Source organism: Sycon ciliatum, chromosome 6 (assembly GCF_964019385.1).
Source record: "Sycon ciliatum chromosome 6, ocSycCili1.1, whole genome shotgun sequence".
In the NCBI taxonomy this organism is placed as follows: domain Eukaryota; kingdom Metazoa; phylum Porifera; class Calcarea; order Leucosolenida; family Sycettidae; genus Sycon; species Sycon ciliatum.
Window position 1 is genome coordinate 7,630,608 of NC_088648.1, and position 20,832 is coordinate 7,651,439.

Consider the following 20,832-nt stretch of genomic DNA (forward strand, 5'->3'; position numbering starts at 1 on the left):
ACACTTCTGAACAACTCATGCCTGCAGCACCAAGAGGGCAAGCCTGATTTGCATTCTATTTACTTACATGTACCTGTTCCACATCACAATCAGAAACTGTAGGATCAACTTGCATGGAATCACTAGGCATGGATGCTGCGCCAACTGTACGGAATCTTGACCTGTGTGACTTCAAACTCTATTTTCCATGCTTTCGCTTATCAGATTGTCATCAAACTTGATAACTTGAATGATTAATAGTGTAGAAACAATTTCGAGGGAAAAAATAATTTTTGAAAAAATTACACATGTTCAGGTTTCTGCTGGCTGGGGCTCATATATGGGGTGCAATGAGTGTCGAATGTCACCATTTGGTGGAAGCCAAAACTGGAGACATATTTCTCTTCTAGTACTGTCGGTGTTGTAGCAAGCAGAGCAGTCAGATTAGTGATCATTCATTTCTGCTGCGGGCACCGACACAGAGTGTGGATAGCTAATGTGAGAAATTCTCCTCTAAAATCTCATTGAATTCCTGGACAGACTGTGTTGAGTTGTGTGTGATTATGGTGATTGACACTATACGAGTGTGCTCCCTGAGCCCACTATGGACTCATACATCAATTGCCCTAATAATTGGGTTGAAATACTGGTTACATTGAACAACCTGACAGCAACTAGCCTACTGTCAGATGTAAGATGGTGTCTAGTGTCCAGTGTCTAGTGTCTAGTGTCTAGTGTCCAGTGTCCAGTGTCCAGTGTCCAGTGTCTAGTGTCTAGTGTCTAGTGTCTAGTGTCTAGTGTCCAGTGTCCAGTGTCCAGTGTCCAGTGTCCAGTGTCCAGTGTCCAGTGTCTAGTGTCCAGTGTTTAGTGTCTAGTGTCTAGTGTCTAGTGTCTAGTGTCTAGTGTCTAGTGTCTAGTGTCTAGTGTACATGAATGTCCAGCTATGTGGATATACTGTAATATCTACAGTTGCGCTCAGTGAAATTCGACCCGTGTCCATATTTGGTAATCTCAACTTCCACGACCCTGGGTGTCCTGGAAGTGGCACGAATGCAGCTGCATGTAAATATCCGCAATACTACTTGTATATTCACAACTGATCGAGGGCGTCGCCGGCTTTGCAATTTTGGTGGAATTTCACAGAGCGACACTGTAGTTCTAGACAGTGTTCAACTTACACGCTTTGGGTATTGTTGTTGTGTGCTGCATTTGTATGCTCCAGACCAGCTTGATCTATGCAGAGTTTGGTATTGAGGGTTACACTGATCCTACTGAACTGATTGCCAACGTGTGTGGAGTAGAAGGTTCAGGAAAATCTACCTTCATTGCATCCTTCACAGCAGAAGGTTTCTTCAATAGACTACTACGTCAGGAGAATCAACCGGACTTGAAGGCAAAAGATTTAGCATCCCGAACAAAGGTGAATTGATAGCAATGTAGAATGCACAAAGTGCTGCAGGTTTTAATTTGGATGAATGCATGAATGTTAGTCCAAATTGTTAGTGACAAGTTTTGTTTCATTCCAAATAAGCACAAATCAACATGAACGGGGAAGTGCAGAATGTAGGTGTTATGAACCCTATCAAAAACGCTAAGCCAATAACAAGGAGAAAGAGAGGTAAACAGAGCCGGGAAGAGTGACTGGTGAAATGTTCATGCTGGTGTCTGCAAGTGTCGTGTGGTCTTATCTGGTCACAAGACAAATTTACCACTACTAGGAAATGACAGACGAAATGAAGATTGCATCAGCAATCTACAAATTACCACCCAGACAATTGTGGATATATAACGGATAAAGTCATCGTGGTATGCGGTATACATGACTGAAGGTACTTTGATTATTGGTTGTCGATTGGTTCTATTTCTATCAGTGTTGAAACGAGTGTACCTATAACAAACGAGCGATCAGTTCCACTAACGAGCAAGCTATTGAGCGAGCTAAGGAGCTTCGTTGACATGGCAAAATATAATTTTTTTAAATATTTTTTTCTAAGTTCGATATATTCAGCTGGTTCAAATTATCACCCCCGGCATTTGGCGTTGCTGCTGCTTCACTTCGGACAGCTGTTTGGTGTCGAGGTGTTTTTCAGCGCCGTCATCGAGCAGCCTTTGAAAGAATAGATCGTTTTCAAAGATTGCAAGTAGCCCTGTTCTTCGCTGCATCGCGGGAGAAAACTTCCAAACGACTGAGCGTAACTTTCACTCGAATGGAGAGTTGACAGAAGCATGTCCTGCTACAGGTCAGCAGGTGCAGAACAAGACATCAGTGGAGTCCACCAAAGCTGCAACGACAACTGAAACAACTCAAGTGTCGTGCAGGCATACAGTCACTGTAACTGCGAGTGATTTTCACTTTGCGCGGAACTGGACTCTCGATCGACCAGGGAGTCGTAAAATATTCTGCGATTCCCCGGTCGACATGTACTACCATGTGTACAGAGCACGGTGTACGGTGTTCGTTAGCGCAAACGAGCTGGCCGCACTAGCGAGCTGAGTTTCTGGCGAGCGAGCTAACGAGTACCCGTTGAGATTGTTTCAACACTAATTTCTACTGTAGTATCAATAGCTGATTATATTGCTATGTAAGTATGTTATATACACATAGTATTACTACCAGAACTACCGTACTGGCGCGATTAGAGCCCTCTCTCGAATAGCGGCCAAGTTTGGTTTTCTTTTGCTAACTTTCTTGTCCATGTCACCTTACTGGTGGTTTCAGGATCAAAATCACAATTCTTGTTGCCATTTCTGGGGAGTCGTGATAGTTTAGAGTGAACATTAGGCTCTGTTTTTGTTTTTTGCCTTCTTTGCTTTTATCATGGGTAACGTAATGTGCCAGTATTGAAAGATAGTGCCCCCTAGTGCCCCCCCCCCCCAGGGGCACTGGGGGGCACTAATCGCGGGAGTACAGTATTCTGTTGCTGTAGAACAGTGTGGTTGCAGTGACCTAAGTATGATTCATACACTGTTCTCTTTCTCAGGGCACATTAATTTTGATTTTTTATCTGTTCCATATAGGGAATTGAAGAAACCATTTACAACCAATCGCAGGTGAAGGTGCATTTTCGCGACTTTGCTGGCCAAGAGCATTACACCGAGTCGCATGACATATTCACGGTTGCCATGACAGCACCATCTGTTGCCGCAATAGTGGTGGACGGCACAGCGTGTGTTGATAAGATCACACAGACTGTCAGCGCAACCGCAGCCAATATTGTTTGTCGCCTGTCTGCACCTGATGATGGTAAGTGATAAGCAATGAATGATTTTCTTGCATGTCACATGATCCATTCTCGCAATTTTGAACACTGCAACTAAATCCCAACCTGCAACCACAAAGTTAAAACGAAAGGCACAAACCGTTTCAGTTTCCTGTTCAATCATAACTTTTCTCTGCAGAAAACGAGCAACAGTTGATCACCAGCCTGCCCTGGTTCCCATATCACTCAAACTAGTTATACAGTTACATGATCTTGGGATGGAGAGACATGCCACCTACTCCATTTGGTATACAAGCGGAAAATGGGAATTCTATGCTGTCCGGGATTGATTAGCTGCGTAATCATGGACTGGTATTCCTTGTTATTGGCAATTGTGTCACTTTGTCTTCGTGAATTATCAGGCTCTCTACAGACTGAGCAACAAGACCAGCAGCACCACCAGCAGCAGACGCAGCCGCAGCAGCAACAACACCAGGAAGAACTGCAACAGGCGCAGAGAATTGATGTCATTGCGATTGCCACGCGAGCTGATAAGCTAACACCTGAAGAGTGCACTGAAGTGGAGAAGGCCATAAGGAGGGGAATGAAATCATTCTCTCAGCACTTGGATCTCTGCTTTGTGAAAGTAGTGGACGCTAGAAAGTCCAACAGTTACAGCATGAATGATCTAAGGAGAGATTTCATGCACTTGGTCCATCGAGTGTTGGCGGTAAGATTTCTTCTTTGGCCGAATTTGATAACCTTTCTCTGTCTTGAGTGTTGGTCGAGTAGCTGGTCGAGTAGCCCCCCCCCCCCCTCCCCCCCCCCCCCCACAAGGATGCGCTTTACAGAACTGCTATGCATTTAATTGTTTTCTGGTACAATGCAAAATGAAAATATCACCACTCAGTAGGCCTATATTGCCCTGTCAATACACTGATGTTGATCGGAAAAGGCGCAGCACCATATTGGTCCTATATTTCTATTCACATTTGCGCTGTCCTGCCGAAATGTGAAGCGTGTGACCCGCAAGATGTGTGTTTGTATGGAAACTGCTGACCAACTCTCACACAGTACATTGGTGCATCAGTCATGCACATACTAGAGTGACGGGTGCAAAGACAGTTAGTACTAATTGATATTGTGAGTGTGAAGAAGAGGCTGGTGCGACTTCGGCGATACTTGGGGAATTGTGTGTTGCTGCATACGTAGTAGCTAGTGCTTTCCCTGCCGACTTGAATTCTCACTTGACTGTTTCACGACTGCCATCCAGGGCACACAAGAAGTCCATGGAACCGTCCACTCGGCAAACCTGCAAGAAAGCACCACTCCCTGCAGGCGCGTGCTCGGCGATGGGCACGGGGGGCACGTGCACCCCCCAAAAATTTTCAATCTGGGTAATTGCAATTGTAATGTATGCAAATATGCTCTAAAATTCAAGAAAGGTTGCAAACAAATTGCAGAAAATTGCCGGGGGGGCTCCCCTCGGCTCCCGTGCACCCCCCTAGTTGGGGGGCCGAGCACGCCCCTGCCCTGCTCAATACACAGTGTGTCGGGGAATATAACCCTCATCAGTTGAGCTTGAGTAGGCTGAGGAATATTATGTCTGAAAAGCACCACTTATATAGTCCTCTCCAGGCCAAATCATCACCAGGGATACAAACTTACAGAGACACTCCATTTCCAGCGCGGCAAACACCACGTGAACACCAGATAGCAGCGTGAGTCAGTGTCGCTCATGGAGGTGCTGAACAAACGCTGAGAATCGTTGGCGACTCACAACATTGTTGCTTCCAAACCAACAAATTCGCAAGCCCGCACTGGGGTCAACAATGTTCAGCACCTCCATAAGCGACACTGACTCACGCTGCAATCTGGTGTTCACGTGGTGTTTGCCGCACTGCAAATGGAGTGTCTTTGTAAGTTTGTATCCCTGGTGATGATTTGGCCTGGAGAGGACTATTTAAGTGGTGCTTTTCAGACACAATCTTCTTCAGCCTAACCAAGCTCAACTGATGAAGGGTGAATTCCCCGAAACACTGTGTATTGAGCAGGGAGTGGTGCTTTCTTGCAGGTTTGCCGAGTGGCCGGTTCGATAGACTTCTTGTGTACCCTCGATGGCAGTCATGAGCCAGGCAAGTGAGAATTCAAGTGGCAGGAAAACAGCGGGCTCCCATGTATGCAGCAACACATAATTCCTTATAAGAAGTTCTGAGCAAATCCACACAGATACAATGTTAGTGTTGTATTGTACAAGAACATACTAGGTTTCTCGTGTGCTCTGTATGACAGTCGTGGGTCAGTGAAGTGTCAAGTCAAGTCGGCGGAAAAGTGCGAGCTCCCGTGTGGCAAGCAAACGCTTTCACATGCCGCTACCACTAATTCGCACTTTTTCAACTTTGACTACAGAAATCTCCCAAGCAACCACGTTTGCTGCAGAAGGCTCGAAAGCATTTGGATGAGGTTCAGGCATCTATGCCCAATCAATACTGCTCAAGAGATGAGTTTGGGCTGGCATTCCACAAGGCAATTCAAGGAACCGACACTGCACCGCCAGAACGATTCGCTGACAGATATCTACGCATCTTGAGTGCATATGGATATGTAAGAGCAATGCATGCATAGAAATGATGACATGTGATGATGAATTTCTGTGTGTACATAGAGAATGATTTCCTTGTTCACCCTGAGGTTTGATATGCTCAAAGCCCATTATGACTTCAAGCTTTGGAAGGCTTTGCCGGCTGGGTGCCCTTATAACCTGCACAATGTGTTGCATTCAATATATCACTCCTGTCGTGGCCCAACTCGAATGAGTTGCCAAACACGTAATACTGCCAATTTGGGAAAAAATAGAACTGAGTTACACTGAGAACATCATGAACCGCACACACACACATGCGCGCACGCTCGCACGCACGCCCACACACACACACACGCACGCCCGCACACACACACACGCACACACACACACACACACACGCACGCACACACAGCACATACACATACACACCCACACACATGCACACACACACACAACACACAACACACTGCACACACGCACGCCGACCCGCCCGCGCGCAAGCGCACGCACGCCCATGCACGCACTCATGCGCGCGCACACACACGCACACACAACACACACGCACACACAACACACACAGCACACTAAAATTCAATGGTGCTCTAGCTAATGAAGCTCTTTGGAGGAGAATGTAACCTAAAACTGGTTGCTGTATGCACACCAATAGCCCGTTAGGTTGTATATTTGAGCTTTATACAATAGATATTGGGAGTCAAAACTTAACTTCAGTTGTCCCTCTCTAATTCGCCACCTTTTGCAGCAGCATTTTCTGCTGGATAAACAAGGGTGCTGGATTATCAAATCCTGCTCTCCAACCCGGCCCACCTACAAACATGTTTGTGTTAAAATTCAAAACACAGAGATTTCTGTGTCAATCTAATTACTTTGTGGAATGCATGTCTATACAGTACATAGGATAGTTCCAAGGGTATGTTACATGTGTAGAAAGCTACATGATAAGTTAGTTCATGCATGTCATGCACTCACCAAACTAACATAGCTGTGCACGGGTAAGGTATGCGATGTACAACTGTTGGATTATAAAATCGAAATATGTACAGTTGGAGCGATTTGTTGCAGAAAATCGCTACGGGAGCCGCAATTCAAGTGCCGGATTAAAACGTCAAAACTGAACTGAAAAATCCGTTTCGCCGGAAAATGGGCTGGTTTGCAAGAGTTCTGGATAAACAAGTGCCGGATAAGAGATAAGAGAGGGAAATAGACGTTTCTTTGTACTTGATCTACATTTCTGTTGTGTTTATTTGTACGTGTGTGTGTGTGTATGTGGGTGTGTGTTTGTGTGTTTGTGTGTGTATGTGTGTGTATGTGTGTGTGTGTATGTGTTTGTGTGTGTGTGTGTTTGTGGGTGTATGTGTGTGTATGTGTGTGTGTATGTGTGTGTGCGTGTGTGTGTGTGTGTGTATGCGTGTATGTGGTATGCCATTGATACTGCTAAAGGTCATCACATTCCCAGAGCTGAATGATCTGGTGGTTCATCAGCCTCGCTGGCTCCTGCAGGACGTGATCGGGTTTATGTACTCGTCCAACGTCTTCCCCCACCGCCCTGATGGCATTGCCAGGGAATACAAGATGAGTGAAGAGGAGTTCGTCCGTTCACTGACTTCATTCGCCAAAGTAGGAGAAAAAGCTCCGCTCTGCGTGCGTATGGTTCTACAGCTCGGCTTGTCCATCCGCTATCAGAAGGATATCCTTGCTCTCTCCCTGTTTCCCGAGTGCACACAGCCATTGAAGGTGCACACAGCCTTCATGACCTCACAAGTGATGGTAGGGTCTGTGTACACCTGCAATGGCTGTGTGCCATTCTCATCTGGTCTCATTGTTCAATGCCAAGCACGTGTATACGACTACTCCGCCTGCTTTTTCGCCAGTACTGATCCCATGTTCTTCAAGAACACCATCATTGTCCACCCGTATCCGCACACAACAGCGCTGATTGTGTTTTCGTCCGACCGTCAGCGCTGTTGTATTGCAGTGACGTCCAGTTGCGGTACGTACCTGCAAGTGGTTCACCACGTCCACTGGTTATTTCAAGATCTCTTCCATGACCTACTGAAGAGATACAGTCGTGGTACTTCGGTAGAGCCCACAGTACTCAGCCTGTGCAGCATGCGTCAGCTTATCCAGCAATCGGCTTCACCAGCTGCCATCTGTCCAGTGGTTGCTTCCTACCCGTCCGAAGCCGTCATTCTTGCCGCAAGCAGTGTGCAAAGCAAAGATGTCAAGGACGCCAGCGGTGTGTTCGTTGACTCGGTGCAGCATCTTCATCACGTTCCTGCCACGCACGTCAGTATGCTTCCTGCCACATGTACTGATCGCCTGGAGAGCCTGCGAGATTCCGCATTCCTTAGCGATCTCCAATCAAGCCTAGATGTGAGTGAGAGGGAAATCAGCCGGCTTGGTGGCCCCCAATCAGTGTCACCCGCTGGACCCAGTCGGCTGAATGCCTCGCTGGTGTTGTTGGCATGGTGCCGACAATCTCATCGTCACACATCTACTGTGCTATACAGCAGGTTAGCTCAGCACTGCTTTTCTCCACCATTCTCCATTTTCTACCGAGAGATCTGCAGGATGCTGGTGGAGAATGAGAACATGGTGAGCGGAATAAGAATTTTTTAAAGTTTTCAGTAACTATGAATCTCTGCTGTCAATATTCATAAACAAAATTACAAATTTGCTTGAATGAGAACGTGTTTTGTTTGATCATATCAAAATTGAATATCATGAACTTGTAGTTTGTATTCTTCTCCTTATGAAGCAAGAAGTTTTAGATGATATCAGTCATTCGCAACAATGCATTGAAGATAATATCTGTTTTCACTTGGTACAATTTCTATAACTAGATTTCACTTGGTAAAATGTCCAGAACAACCTTGGCTAGACTACAAAATAATTTAAGTTTTCTAGCCTCTCAAGGAACCTAAGTTATGCAAAGCTAAGTGTGTGTGTATGTGTGTGTGTGTATGCGTGTGTGAATGTGTGTGTGTGTGTGTGCGTGCGCGCGCGCGTGGGTGTGTATGAGTTTGCATGTTTGTGTGTGCATTTGCATACATGTGTGTGTACATGTGTGTGTACATGTGTGTGTGTACATGCGTATGTGGGTGTGTTGGTGTATATGTATGTGCACGTGTGTATTCTCATGAAGCTGATGGAAGCATTCCCGGACATCATCACCTATGAACAGCGGCAGTTGAAGGAGCAAGAACGTCTTCGTTGCCAGGCCGACAGTGAGTACATTGTGCATTTCCGCTATCAGGAAGCCTGTACTATAAGCTCTGTGCCCACCAAATCCAGACAATATCCATCTCCATTCTTTTTTAAACCGATTTAGCTCCAAAATCTGATATTAAACCGGCCTGAAGAGTATAATTGTTTGCTATGCTCCACATTTAGCTTAAAAACTACATAAAGTATTGAAAGCATACCGTAATTGGAAAAGCAGTCAATGCGTAAAATACGCAGCAAACCTTAAATTTCAGGAGCTTTGACCATTTCCCATTGTCAAAATCTGAATGTGATGATGGTTTTCCGTATTGATTTATTTGTTTGTTAGAAACAATGGAGAATACTTGCACCCATGTTTATACACAGTCTACAGTCTAATGTGATAATAGAGAGGTTCCGCACTACGTAAAGTTGAGCAACTTTATGTTAGTGGGTGGGAAAAACCCGTGAATTCGCGAGTTTGCACTCCACTTACGGGAAGTTGTCTACGGAGAGTACGTAGATAGGGCTCTGATAACGTAGCTGGTCCGTAAGTGGATTGGGATACAAATTTATGACTCTCTACCCATGTCGATCTGGTCGTACACTGCCGCGTTCGGAGTTGCCCAGGGCAGCTACGTGATTTGAAAACTCTGTATGGCGGAACCCAGATGCGCATGCAGTTTACGTAAGACTTTCCGTAGATCGACTACGTTTTTACTAACGTAATTACGTTATGCGGAACCTCTCTAATAGTTATCAGCGTTCCTGTTCTATAGAAAATATACTTGTAAAAAAGACCAAGGAACTACAAGTTTGGACTCGGATGAAGAGCCAGGGATAAATTTATAGGAAAGAAGAATGGACCAATCGACTCAGTGTCGTGCAATATTATGGCATGAGCTGATTGTTTAGTAACTGCCAGTGGTGTTAGTGGAGATTATGGCATAACTTGTACTACTGTACCAGTTGATTGATCTGTTGATTGTCTTCTTTACTATGAACTACAAGTTCAACTACAAGAGTCGATCACTAGGGAGTGTACAGGGTATGTGTTATGTTTGTCTAAATGTCCTCTAACAGATGTTCCATTGGCGGATGAAAGGTTCTCGACTGCACCCAAAACGTCATTTCTGGGCCAGAATCCCTGGTGAGTATATCATTTCTCTCAAGTTGGTTTCATTTCTCATAGTGATGAATGAATGTTAGTGGAAATTCCTCTTAAGAACTCCACTGTACTCTGCAGTACCTATGAAGTGTACATTGTATTCTGCAATCACATCTGTTACTATGGTTAATAAACAGACATTGGAAAGTATGTATTTATGACAATGGTTTTCATCTCTACTTCTGTATGTGTGTGTGTGTGTGTGTGTGTGTGTATGTGTGTATGTGTGTGTGTATGTTTGTGTGTGTGTGTGTGTGTGTGTGTGTGTTTGCGTGTGCGTGTGCGTGTGCGTGTGTGTGTGTGTGTGTGTGTGTGTGTGTGTGTGTGTGTGTGTGTGTGTGTGTGTGTGTGTGTGTGTGTGTGGGTGTTTATGTTTGTGTGTGTATATGTTTGTGTTTGTATTTGCCTGTGCGTGCCTGTGTGTGTGTGTGTGTGTGTGTGTGTATGTGTGTGCGTGCGCGTTGTTGCGAGCGAGCCTGCGCATGTGAATGTGTGTGTATGATGTTATCGCTATGCGGGTATGCGTGTTTCTGTGTCTATGTATTTGATGTGTTGTTTTGATTTACAGTATGGGAATGCTACGATCTCACCTCCATGCAATGCACGTTACGGATAAGCTGATCGTGGACTCTGATCACTACACTCTGGTCCAGGGTGAGTCCATTTTACTTCACAATCTCTGCAACTTCATATTCATGATAATCACTTGCCTGGGCAGAACTTCCTGCGATTTACAACACGTTTTAAGAAATCCTTAAACGACTTTCATGCATAACATTTGCTTTCTCTCTGTTTGTCTTAACAGAGGCAGAGGTAGCAGCAGAATTGCTCACATCAACAGTAGCACCAGCAGCACCAGCACCCACACCAGCAGCAGCACCAGCAGTAGCACCAGCAGCAGCACCAGCAGCAGCAGCACTAGCACCAGCAGCAGCACCAGCAGCAGCAGCACCAGCAGCACCAGCAGCACCACCAGCATCAGCACCAGCAGTAGCACCAGCAGCAGCACTAGCACCAGCAGCACCAGCACCACCAGCAGCAGCAGTGGCACGACCAGCAGTAGCACCAGCACCACCAGCAGCAGCACCAGCAGCAGCACCACCATCACCACCAGCAGCAGCACCAGCAGCAGCACCAGCAGCAGCACCAGCAGCAGCACCAGCAGCAGCACCAGCAGCAGCACCAGCACCAGCAGCAGCAGCATCAGCACCACCACCAGCAGCAGCAGCATCACTGACTGTAGCAGAGAGTGAAGGTATGAGACAGATAGTGATACTCAACATATTATGGTCATGTTTATTTCTCAGTAGTTTTTGACCACTTTGTGATGGGTGTGATGTACTCACCTGGCACAGCTTAGTAGTGATGGATGTACACCTTGATTCTAGATGGTGATGGTGTTCATCTACATGTGAAAAACTCAGTCTCCAGCCAGGTCACATTTCTTTATTAATTTTTATTTCTCACCACCCTCTTCACATCCACCTCCGTTCTTCTCCTCCACATCCATCTCTGCTTTTCCCAACTCTACTTTCCCTTTTCTGATATCCGCATCCACTTACCCTATCACCATCCTTGAATCAACTATGCACAATGCATAAACAGACGATGGTGGCAAGAGAAATGAGTGGTTATCACCAGCATGTTACAGCTTAGAGTGTGCTGTGTGGATAGGCATTGACCTCCATTTCTCCCACTGGGTTTAAACTATCATTTCTATGCAAATCCTATGGTGTTGTGTTGGAGTCTTTGCATCATTCTGCTCTGCTGTAAGATCACATGACTCCTTCAACTTGTTTACCTTATCATGACCATGTTCCTCCTAGGTATTTATGACAAAATGCACTCGTAGAGTACTGAAAATGAACTATATGTATTGTGTGCCTCTATTTCTGTTTTCTGTTTACAGCTGATCCATTTGAGGACGACTCATTCACCGCACATATCTTACCAAAGCTGTATAAGATATCTTGTGATGCACTGCGGCAAAGCGTTCAGGCACAAGGACTGCTGAGTGGTTTTGATCCCCTTCCGGAACTAAACCGTATTGAACAATTTGAAGGTGCAGAGAAGCATCACTTGAAGTTGATTGGATACATCCGTGCTGGAGAGCGAGATGCATACAGAAAGCTGTGTGCAGCAGTGGGAAACCTCAACTTGCAAGATCTGCACAACACCATGCTACGGCTACTGTAGTAGGAACTCTAGTCATGATGTGGTAAGTTTGTTGTGTGGTTTTATATTTCTCATACATTCACCTCTACATGTATGTTACAGGAGCGGAGCAAGCAGATTTTCATTAGTCTGCCCATACCATAGTATTTGGTAATTTGTGTCTGATATAGCGGGTATACATACATGTTACTACTCACCAGTCAACACACTCTGATGGCCAAACAGTTGGTCTACCCATGACCTAACCAACCGGACCGCTTCCGCCACCCATGTGCTAGTGTGTGTGTGTGTGTGTGTGTGTGTGTGTGTGTGTGTGTGTGTGTGTGTGTGTGTGTGTGTGTGGGTGTGGGTGTGTGTGCATGTATGTATGTATGTATGCATGTATGTGTGTGTATTCCCGACGATTATGGTCGCACACGTCTTTCTTCTCTTTCTCGGACTCTTCCTGACTTTTCTTTCATTCTCCTGGGTGGTTACCAACAGCCAGTGTATGCCGGAGTATGTGGTGTGGTGTGTGTGTGTGTGTAAAAAAAATGGAAAAATGAAAAATAGGGATTCACTGGCCGGAAAAAGTCACTTCAAACAGCTGTGTGGTGGATACCAGGCTAAAAATAGTGGCGGTCAATTCATCAGCCTTGCAAGCTGTTGAATGGTGTAATCCCAGCACAAGTTGCTATGTCTAACATAGCTGTTCGCTATCATCACTTCCGCGATGGGCACGTCTGAGGTCTGAGGTGTGTGTATATGTGTGTGTGTGGTGTAGACCAGGCTGAATAGTGGCGGTAAATTCTTCAGCCTTGCAAGCTGTTGAATGGTGCAATCCCAGCATAAACTGCTATGGCTTCTGCTGTAGCATCGCTATCATCGCCTCTGGCGATGGGCGTCCAATGGTCCAATGGTGTGTGTGTGTGTGTGTGTGTGTGTGTGTGTGTGTGTATGTTTAGGGGGTGGGCAAGATCTTGGCTCGTACAGAAGTAAAAAATCAACAATTCTAATTCATGGCGAAAGCAGCGGTGCTATGAATAGATCTCGTACTTGACCGCAGGTCTATCTCCACCTGATCAAATCTTTCCTTGGCAAAGGATGGCTGACCTCCACACTGCATTACGTTCTACCAAACTGTCCAATGACTAGCTGGAGCTCAAGTTGCTATGGTTTCTGCTGTAGCATCGCTATCATCGCCTCCGGCGATGGGCGTCAAATGGTCAACACAATGGTGTGTGTGTGTGTGTGTTTGTGGCTGTGTGTGTGTGGGGGGGGGGGGGTGAGGGCGTGGGTGTGGGGGAGTCTGGGCGCTCAAATGTGGGGGCCTGTGCCTGTTCATGTGTGGGTGTGTTTTTGTATGTTCTTGTGTCTGATTTGTGTGTGTTTGTGTGCATCTGTTGGTGTGCGTGTGTGTACATCGTGTGTGTGTGTGTGCATGTTTGTGAGTGTTTACATGTGTGTGTATGTGTGTATGTGTGTGTGTGTGTGTGTGTGTATGTGTATGTGTATGCATGTCTATGCACATGTTCATTCATAATGTATGTTACATCACTGTTCAGATTGTGCAAGACTGCTCTCTCCCAGCACTCCATGTACATCACAACAGCATACTCACACAGCCGACATAACTCGTTGCCCGTATCCCGGTATGCTTGTTTGTGTCGTTCTTCCCCTGCCACTGCTCTGCCCTATCCAACGTGTTCTTTTTCCTCATCTACACATGTATCATAATCTTGAGTTGCTTGCTCACCAGTTGTGGATATGCTCCATGTGTATTCTTTTGAAGGTGACCGTCCTTGAGAATATTTTCTCAAACAGCAGCTCCACCACCTCTGCGCCCACCCCCCTCCCCATCTTCCCTCCTCTCTCCCAATTCCACACGTGCATACGCGAGCATGTGCGCACATACATAATTTGTTCTATTGTTTGCTGTGCTTGCCAAGACTGTTGGTATGTTTCCATCGACTGTGTTTTTTTTATTACTGCATGTACATATGTTCATGTATACATAAATGTTCCTACTTTTTAAAATTCTATTAAGGTTTGCTCTAGAGCATCTTTCTTTTGTTCTTATTTCTTTCCAGCTACATCTCTACATAAATGTCCCTAGTCTTTAAAATTCATTTTGGCTTGCTCTAAGGCACCTCTCTATTTGCTGTGACAATTGCACAGTATTCTTTTCATTTTTCACTTGACTTTGTTCACATTTTTGCATTTGCGCACATACAAAATTTGTTCTATTGTTTGCTGTGCTTGCCAAGACTGATCGTATGTTTCCATCGACTATGTTTTTTGAATATTTTCTCAAACAGCAACTCCCCCACCTCTGCCCCCACCCTCCTCTCTTCCAATCCCACACGCGAGCACGTGCGCGCATACATATCTTGTTATATTGTTTGCTGTGCTTGCCAAGACTGCTGGTATGTTTGCTAATACATATACATGCCTGTACATGTATACATAACATGTTCCTACTCTTGAAAATTCAATTTGGCTTACTCTAGAGCATCTTTCTTTTGTTCTTATTTTTTGCTGCTACATCTGACAGTCATCTGTACATAAATGTCCCTAGTCTTTAAAAATCATTATGGCTTGCCCTAATGCACCTCTCTATTTGCTGTGACAATTGCACAGTATTCTTTTCATTTTTCACTTGACTTTGTTCACATTTTTGCTTCCGCTGAGACTTCTGTTGACCCTGTATTGAACTTGGCAGCTGAACTTCATCTCCTTTCCTTGTTTTTTTTAAATGCCTGAACAGATCATGACTTTTGTCACTTCTCCACTTTGCGTGTCTATTTCAGAAATTAATGTGATGGAAATCACACACATGTAATTCTAGGCTTGCATTGTTCATAGTCACTGACTCCAGTGTCTGCTCCAGGGCCGAGTCAGCCGGGCGAAGGACCCGTTTGGTGGTGGGGGGCGGGGGAGGGGTACTTGGACCCGTTTAAAAAAAGAACACTGGGTCACCATGGTCACTTGTGACCTGATTGGGAGATGTCCATGTGCATGTTGAGTAGGTACATGTAATCGCCATAACTGGCATAAGTCACGCACCGTGTCTGTCCTGGAACAGAAAATGTGCGACTTATCGCGAGTGTGCGACTTACATCAGATTCTGCAGCACGTCATGTAGATCTACATTGTACCTATTGGCAGCTAGCTGTATGCAGAACCACTGCTGCTAGATCAACAGAGCATGTTTATCCGCTAAAGACACTACTTAGTTCAGGACAAGATCTCGCGACAATCATGATTGTGTTGTGGCGAGGTCAAAATGCTACATGTACAGTTGCAAGTCACGTGGTTTGGGTAGTCAATCCCCGACGCAGTAGTACACAATCTTCTAGGTTTCACTCCTAGTAAACCTGTACTTCATCACCTTTGCTTATGTTATTCATTTCGAAAGAAAATGATATTCACTTTAGTCGATATTCCTTCCACTTCAGTTCTAGTGGCCATGATTTAGCAGCAGCGGTCAGGTATGGATGATGGCGGACGTAGTTATGATGGTGACGAGTCATATGAAATGATTGAAAATGTGTCTGAGTCCCGTTGGATGAAAGTGAACAAGAAAATTTGCAGAAATGGTCAGGAGCTTGAATATCGCGTACAGGATTATTTGAGCGGACCTCAGAGCCAATGCAAACCAGGACAAGACTGACTCAAGGAAAAAAACATTATATTAAAGAAGGTTTTGCATATCAGCCCTGCCGCGCGCTAGAGTTACGGAGTTCCCTCAATAGTTTCCGACTATCTTTACTGGAAAGTTGTTTTGTGAAGTGTGCCACCTTGTAGTGATGCCAAAAAGAGCATAAAGTCATAGTGCTTCGGAACGACAAGGCCGCAGCGAGCAGCAGAAGGAGAAGGCTAAAATCCATTAATCGACTTGATCCGTCTCATGGAAGCAGTACCAGGATAGGGATAGTTGTTTTGTGAAGTGTGCCACCTTGTAGCGATGCCAAAAAGAGCATAAAGTCATAATGCTTCGGAACGACATCGCCGCAGCGAGCAGCAAAAGGAGAAGGCTAAGATCCATCAATCGACTTGATCCGTCTCGTGGAAGCAGTACCAGGATAGGGATAGTGAGCAGATAGACGACACAACGTCTGGATAGTGTTCAACGCCGCGCACTGCGGATCATTGGCCCTAGTGCAATTCTCCCCAGTCTGGCTGTCTGCCGGACTGTTGCTGCTCTTTCCGGTCTCGTGCATGTACAAATTGCATTTCATCACTGGTCCTCCTCAGCTACTTGCAGTATTGCCACCACGTCGTGTTTCTCCAGCCAACATCAGAACCAGGAACGAGCACAATAATGCCACTAGCCACGCCTTTCAACTGTCAGACACGCTCCCTGTCTCAGCTCCATTCGTCGTGAAGCGGTCGTTCCCGTACTGCTGTATTGGCGCATGGAACTCCCTTCCTGACAGGCTGCTGTCGCAGCGCTCACACAAAACACATTTTCAGTCATTCAAGACAAAGGTCTACCCACACCTGAGAGACAGCAACTGGTGCTGGGCAACAGATTCCGTGTAATTTTCGAGCTCGTCCCTTGTCAGACACGCTAACCCGCGTACCCGGCCTTGCTCAGACTGTCAGACTGTCAGAGTGCTCAGCTGTGTGTTGCATACCTGTACAATACATGATTGTATGCTGCTTTTCGAGCGGACTCTGAAGTACCAGCCATGACCTATTGCATAATGATGTAATGTTATGTTAACAAGTTGAGAAGAATGAGCGCGTGCCGTTATCACCTGACCTTGTTATCACTTTTGTCATTTTTGTCACTTAGGGTATGCCACGTTTCTATGCAGAATGAGCGCAATTGCGCCAATGTCATGATCTCCCGTGGTCGGACACTGATTACTTGTGAGCGTTTCCCGAGGTATGTAGAGTAAAAATTGAAGTATCTCTTGAGGTAAGATGTTGACAACATTGGGATGTGTGGCCGAGTGGTCAAGTTCGTGATTCAAAGGATTGGTAATGGAAAAGTGCAGGTGAGTTCGAGTCTGGCTACGTGTAACTTTTTTCTTCACCTGCCACAACATCTACAGCACTCCCATGTACATGTACATTGCAGTGACACGTTACATGGTGATCATAGTCATAGAATGAATTACAACATGGTGCATAATGACATCACTATGACGTCAGGGTGGAGGTAATGATGTCACTAGACTGACTCGCTACAGGATCGAGTGCAATGACTATGTAGAACTGAAATGATGACCAGCAGGGACTGAGTCGGAGTCATGTGATGTCACGTGGTGTGTGTACCTGGAATTCTACTTCATAGTGCAGGTTGGTATTTCTATGTTTACAGCCTTGCATGCATGTCTAGTGATATGTCTCAGCAGAAACTTTAAAGGAATCTGACAGCCATTACACAAACATGCCTACAGCAAAACATCTACAAGAAGGCACAATAAGAACTCGAAGAAGAAATACAGAGCACTGGTCTTCTTTTTGAATTTTTCACGAGATTTTTGTACATAGATTCTCTCAAGAAGCTGAGTCGATCCCCACCCACCATCCTATCGATACTTTTCTTTTATAGTCCTTTCTGGAGAGTGGTGGCAACTTCACACCTATGCAAGCGATGAAATGCAGAACATGTTCATCGCATGTATGTACATTACAGATTTGCACCTATCAGAAACGTCTGCTCTTCTGTTATCACATGCAAACACAAACACACACACACACACACACACACATGCACACTCGCAGGCTCAGACTCAGACATGCCCATCGCTGAAGCGATACTAGCGAACAACTTTATCAGACATACAACTTGTGCTGGGATTACACCAGTCAACAGCTTGCAAGGCTGATGAACTTAGTTCACCACGCACGCACACACACACACGTACGCGCGTGCGCGCACACACACACACACATACACACACACAAGACAGTGAATATTTATGCATACTGGAACATTAGTGAAAACTTTAAAAACGAATTGTTCTCGCTAAAGAAGGGAATTGTGTGTATTCCTCAAGAATTGCTCAAGGATCACCGAAGTCGCTACAACCTCTTCTTCACAAGCTTATAAAATAGCTCGGATGGTGAGCCAATTTAATTATGGTGAAAAACTAGTCGTAACTCGTAACATTTTATAAAATAGCAGTTCAAAAAATGTCCCAGAAGTAGAGTGGTCGGTTTAGCTGATTAAAAGGTTGAATGAAGGTCTTAGAACAGAGCTGGATACAACATTGCAAGAGATTGCTTCAGGGTTCATTTGGGCAAGTGTGGATAATGAAGTAACAACGAAGGGTCAAATCCCGTTGCACTACACTTTGGAGTAATTCATGTTGTACCGTGATGTGTACAGTATCTGTTCATGTAGTATACTGCATCTACGTCTTGAAGATGAAGGAAACGCCAACGTGGTGGATGGATGCATTCCGACGCATAGACAAAGTCATTGCTGGCAGCACACGTCGATGGTTGATAGGGAGCTGTCAGGATTCGTGGCAGCGTTGTAGCACCAGGATTTTAGGTGGGCTGACCAAAATTAATGGTATACACGACCAGAAACGAACATCATCAATGAAGGTCCCCATTGTGCACGTATTCGGTGTGTCGGCGTTGTCGAAATGAGCCGGACCGGGTGGGTGTGCTACGGTCATGGGTGGTGACGATGGCTGATACTGAACTGCGCGTAGAAATTATTCATGTCTTGTGTTCCGTGATTCAGATCTTCACCAGTCTAAACTGTAACTCACACAAGAAAGAACACGACACAGACCAGGCACAATAGAATAAGTTTCTACACTACACCAATATCCAATGATTTTCAGGGAAAGATGCAGGCGGGAAAAGTCTGAGCAAAACTTAGACTGTGACCACCAGGAGTTGAACCAGGGACCTTCGCTGGAGGACAGCTACGCTCTAAGCATTGAGTTATGGTATAGCTGTCATTCAAGCAGAGACCGTCCAACATCTTCTTCAGACTTCCACACAAATACTTCAGTTATAGTGGAAACGGAAGAGGACCCTACAAGGCTTCGTCTAATGTGCACATGCAAACACGGAGATAGTTCCTGTCAACCTGACCAAGCTAGGCAGTTGATTTCTACATTTTCTCAATTCAATGAGATGTGATGGTCTGCCGGAATGCATAGCAAGTTTCTTGATGTATTACACTGTAATCATAGTGAACCACCACCCCCCCCCCCCCCCTTCATCCCCCCCCCTCACACACACACACACATGCGTGCGCCCACACATTTACACCCACCCGCACCCGCTTCGCTTTTCAAAGTCCTGAATCATGGCCAGAAACCTGAGGGTCAAAATTTTACCACTCCCAGCTATGTATATCTTGAGTGTGCTGAGTGTTTGTCTGCATCTAGACCGTTAAAACATAGTTACATAAATCCAAGAGTGGGTCATGGGTTACTGATCTCTCTCTCGCGGGCTGCCACATCGCAAGAGTCCACGCATCAAATTGTCACAGCCGCTGTAAACTCTGCTTCATCTGCTATGGTTGGGTGTCTGCCATCCGAAAGTGTTCGGAAAAGAACCGCTCAACGCATGAGAGTCCGAGCAGGCAATGCTCCCCCAAACCCGACTTCACTAGCGGAGCTCGTCATCCCTCAAGAGTACACCACCACGGGGAACGGTGACGACTTTTTGTTGCACGACAGTGGTGCTGCATCCGGGGATCACCGCATCCTGGTGTACGCTACCAAGGAAGGCCTGGACCTATTAGAGAAGTGTGACGCGTGGTACGTGGACGGCACATTCAAAATTGTTCCGAGGCTGTTTCTAATAATATGTATAATAATCTTTATTTCAGGATTACCCAAAGGCTGACGCCTATCGGGGGGATCCCCTATTTGTGTATATACAATGAACATTGGAGTTGGGAAAAGAGAAAATGTGCAAAATGAGTTCGGAAACAGAGAGATACTGTACAAAAGATACAGTGAAAGTACAAGCAGTGTACATGTAAATCAATGAATGCACATCAAAGGAATACCAGTGCAGTTGAACTGATACTTTGCAATGTAAATTATAGCAATAAAAACTGCTTTATTGCAGTTTTCTAAAAAAGGTTAATGTGTTCTAGTCCATGGACCCCGTCTAAAAAGTAAGAAATTAACGAAATGTGATAGCCGAAAATTAAAATTTCACACAAAACCTCACAATAATCACACACAGGATGAAAAGCGAGAAGACCTTTTCCCCTCGTGGTCCTCTTTCCTATTCATGCATGTTGGCGCAGTACTCGTACAAGTCACCCGTGAAGTGTCACACCAAGATGGACTCTTGGTCAGACTAAACAAGACAGGTGTTGAAAGCAGTATTTTTTTTAACTAAGATCCTCAAGTGTTGTGATTATTGTGAGGTTTTGTGTGAAATTTTAATTTTCGGCTATCACATTTCGTTAATTTCTTACTTTTTAGACGGGGTCCATGGACTAGAACACAATAACTTTTTTTAGAAAACTGCCATAAAGCAGGTTTTATTGCTATAATTTCTTTTGTTTTTTTAGCTAAGGATAT

The 20,832-nt window shown here is 45.2% G+C and overlaps 1 protein-coding gene across 1 annotated transcript in view; it reads left to right on the forward strand.

Annotated features, from left to right (window-relative positions):
- LOC135820000 (uncharacterized) overlaps positions 1–15,098 on the forward strand; it is a 40,560-nt gene extending 25,462 nt beyond the window's left edge. Inside the window, exons 16-26 of the mRNA XM_065333300.1 lie at positions 1,202–1,399; positions 2,998–3,223; positions 3,602–3,909; positions 5,589–5,783; positions 7,222–8,376; positions 8,927–9,008; positions 10,069–10,135; positions 10,722–10,807; positions 10,959–11,408; positions 12,063–12,371; positions 13,873–15,098. Coding sequence (XP_065189372.1) covers positions 1,202–1,399; positions 2,998–3,223; positions 3,602–3,909; positions 5,589–5,783; positions 7,222–8,376; positions 8,927–9,008; positions 10,069–10,135; positions 10,722–10,807; positions 10,959–11,408; positions 12,063–12,349 — 3,054 coding nt within the window. The 3' untranslated portion in view covers positions 12,350–12,371; positions 13,873–15,098. The remainder of the gene's footprint in view (positions 1–1,201; positions 1,400–2,997; positions 3,224–3,601; positions 3,910–5,588; positions 5,784–7,221; positions 8,377–8,926; positions 9,009–10,068; positions 10,136–10,721; positions 10,808–10,958; positions 11,409–12,062; positions 12,372–13,872) is intronic.
- Positions 15,099–20,832: the final 5,734 nt, after the last annotated feature.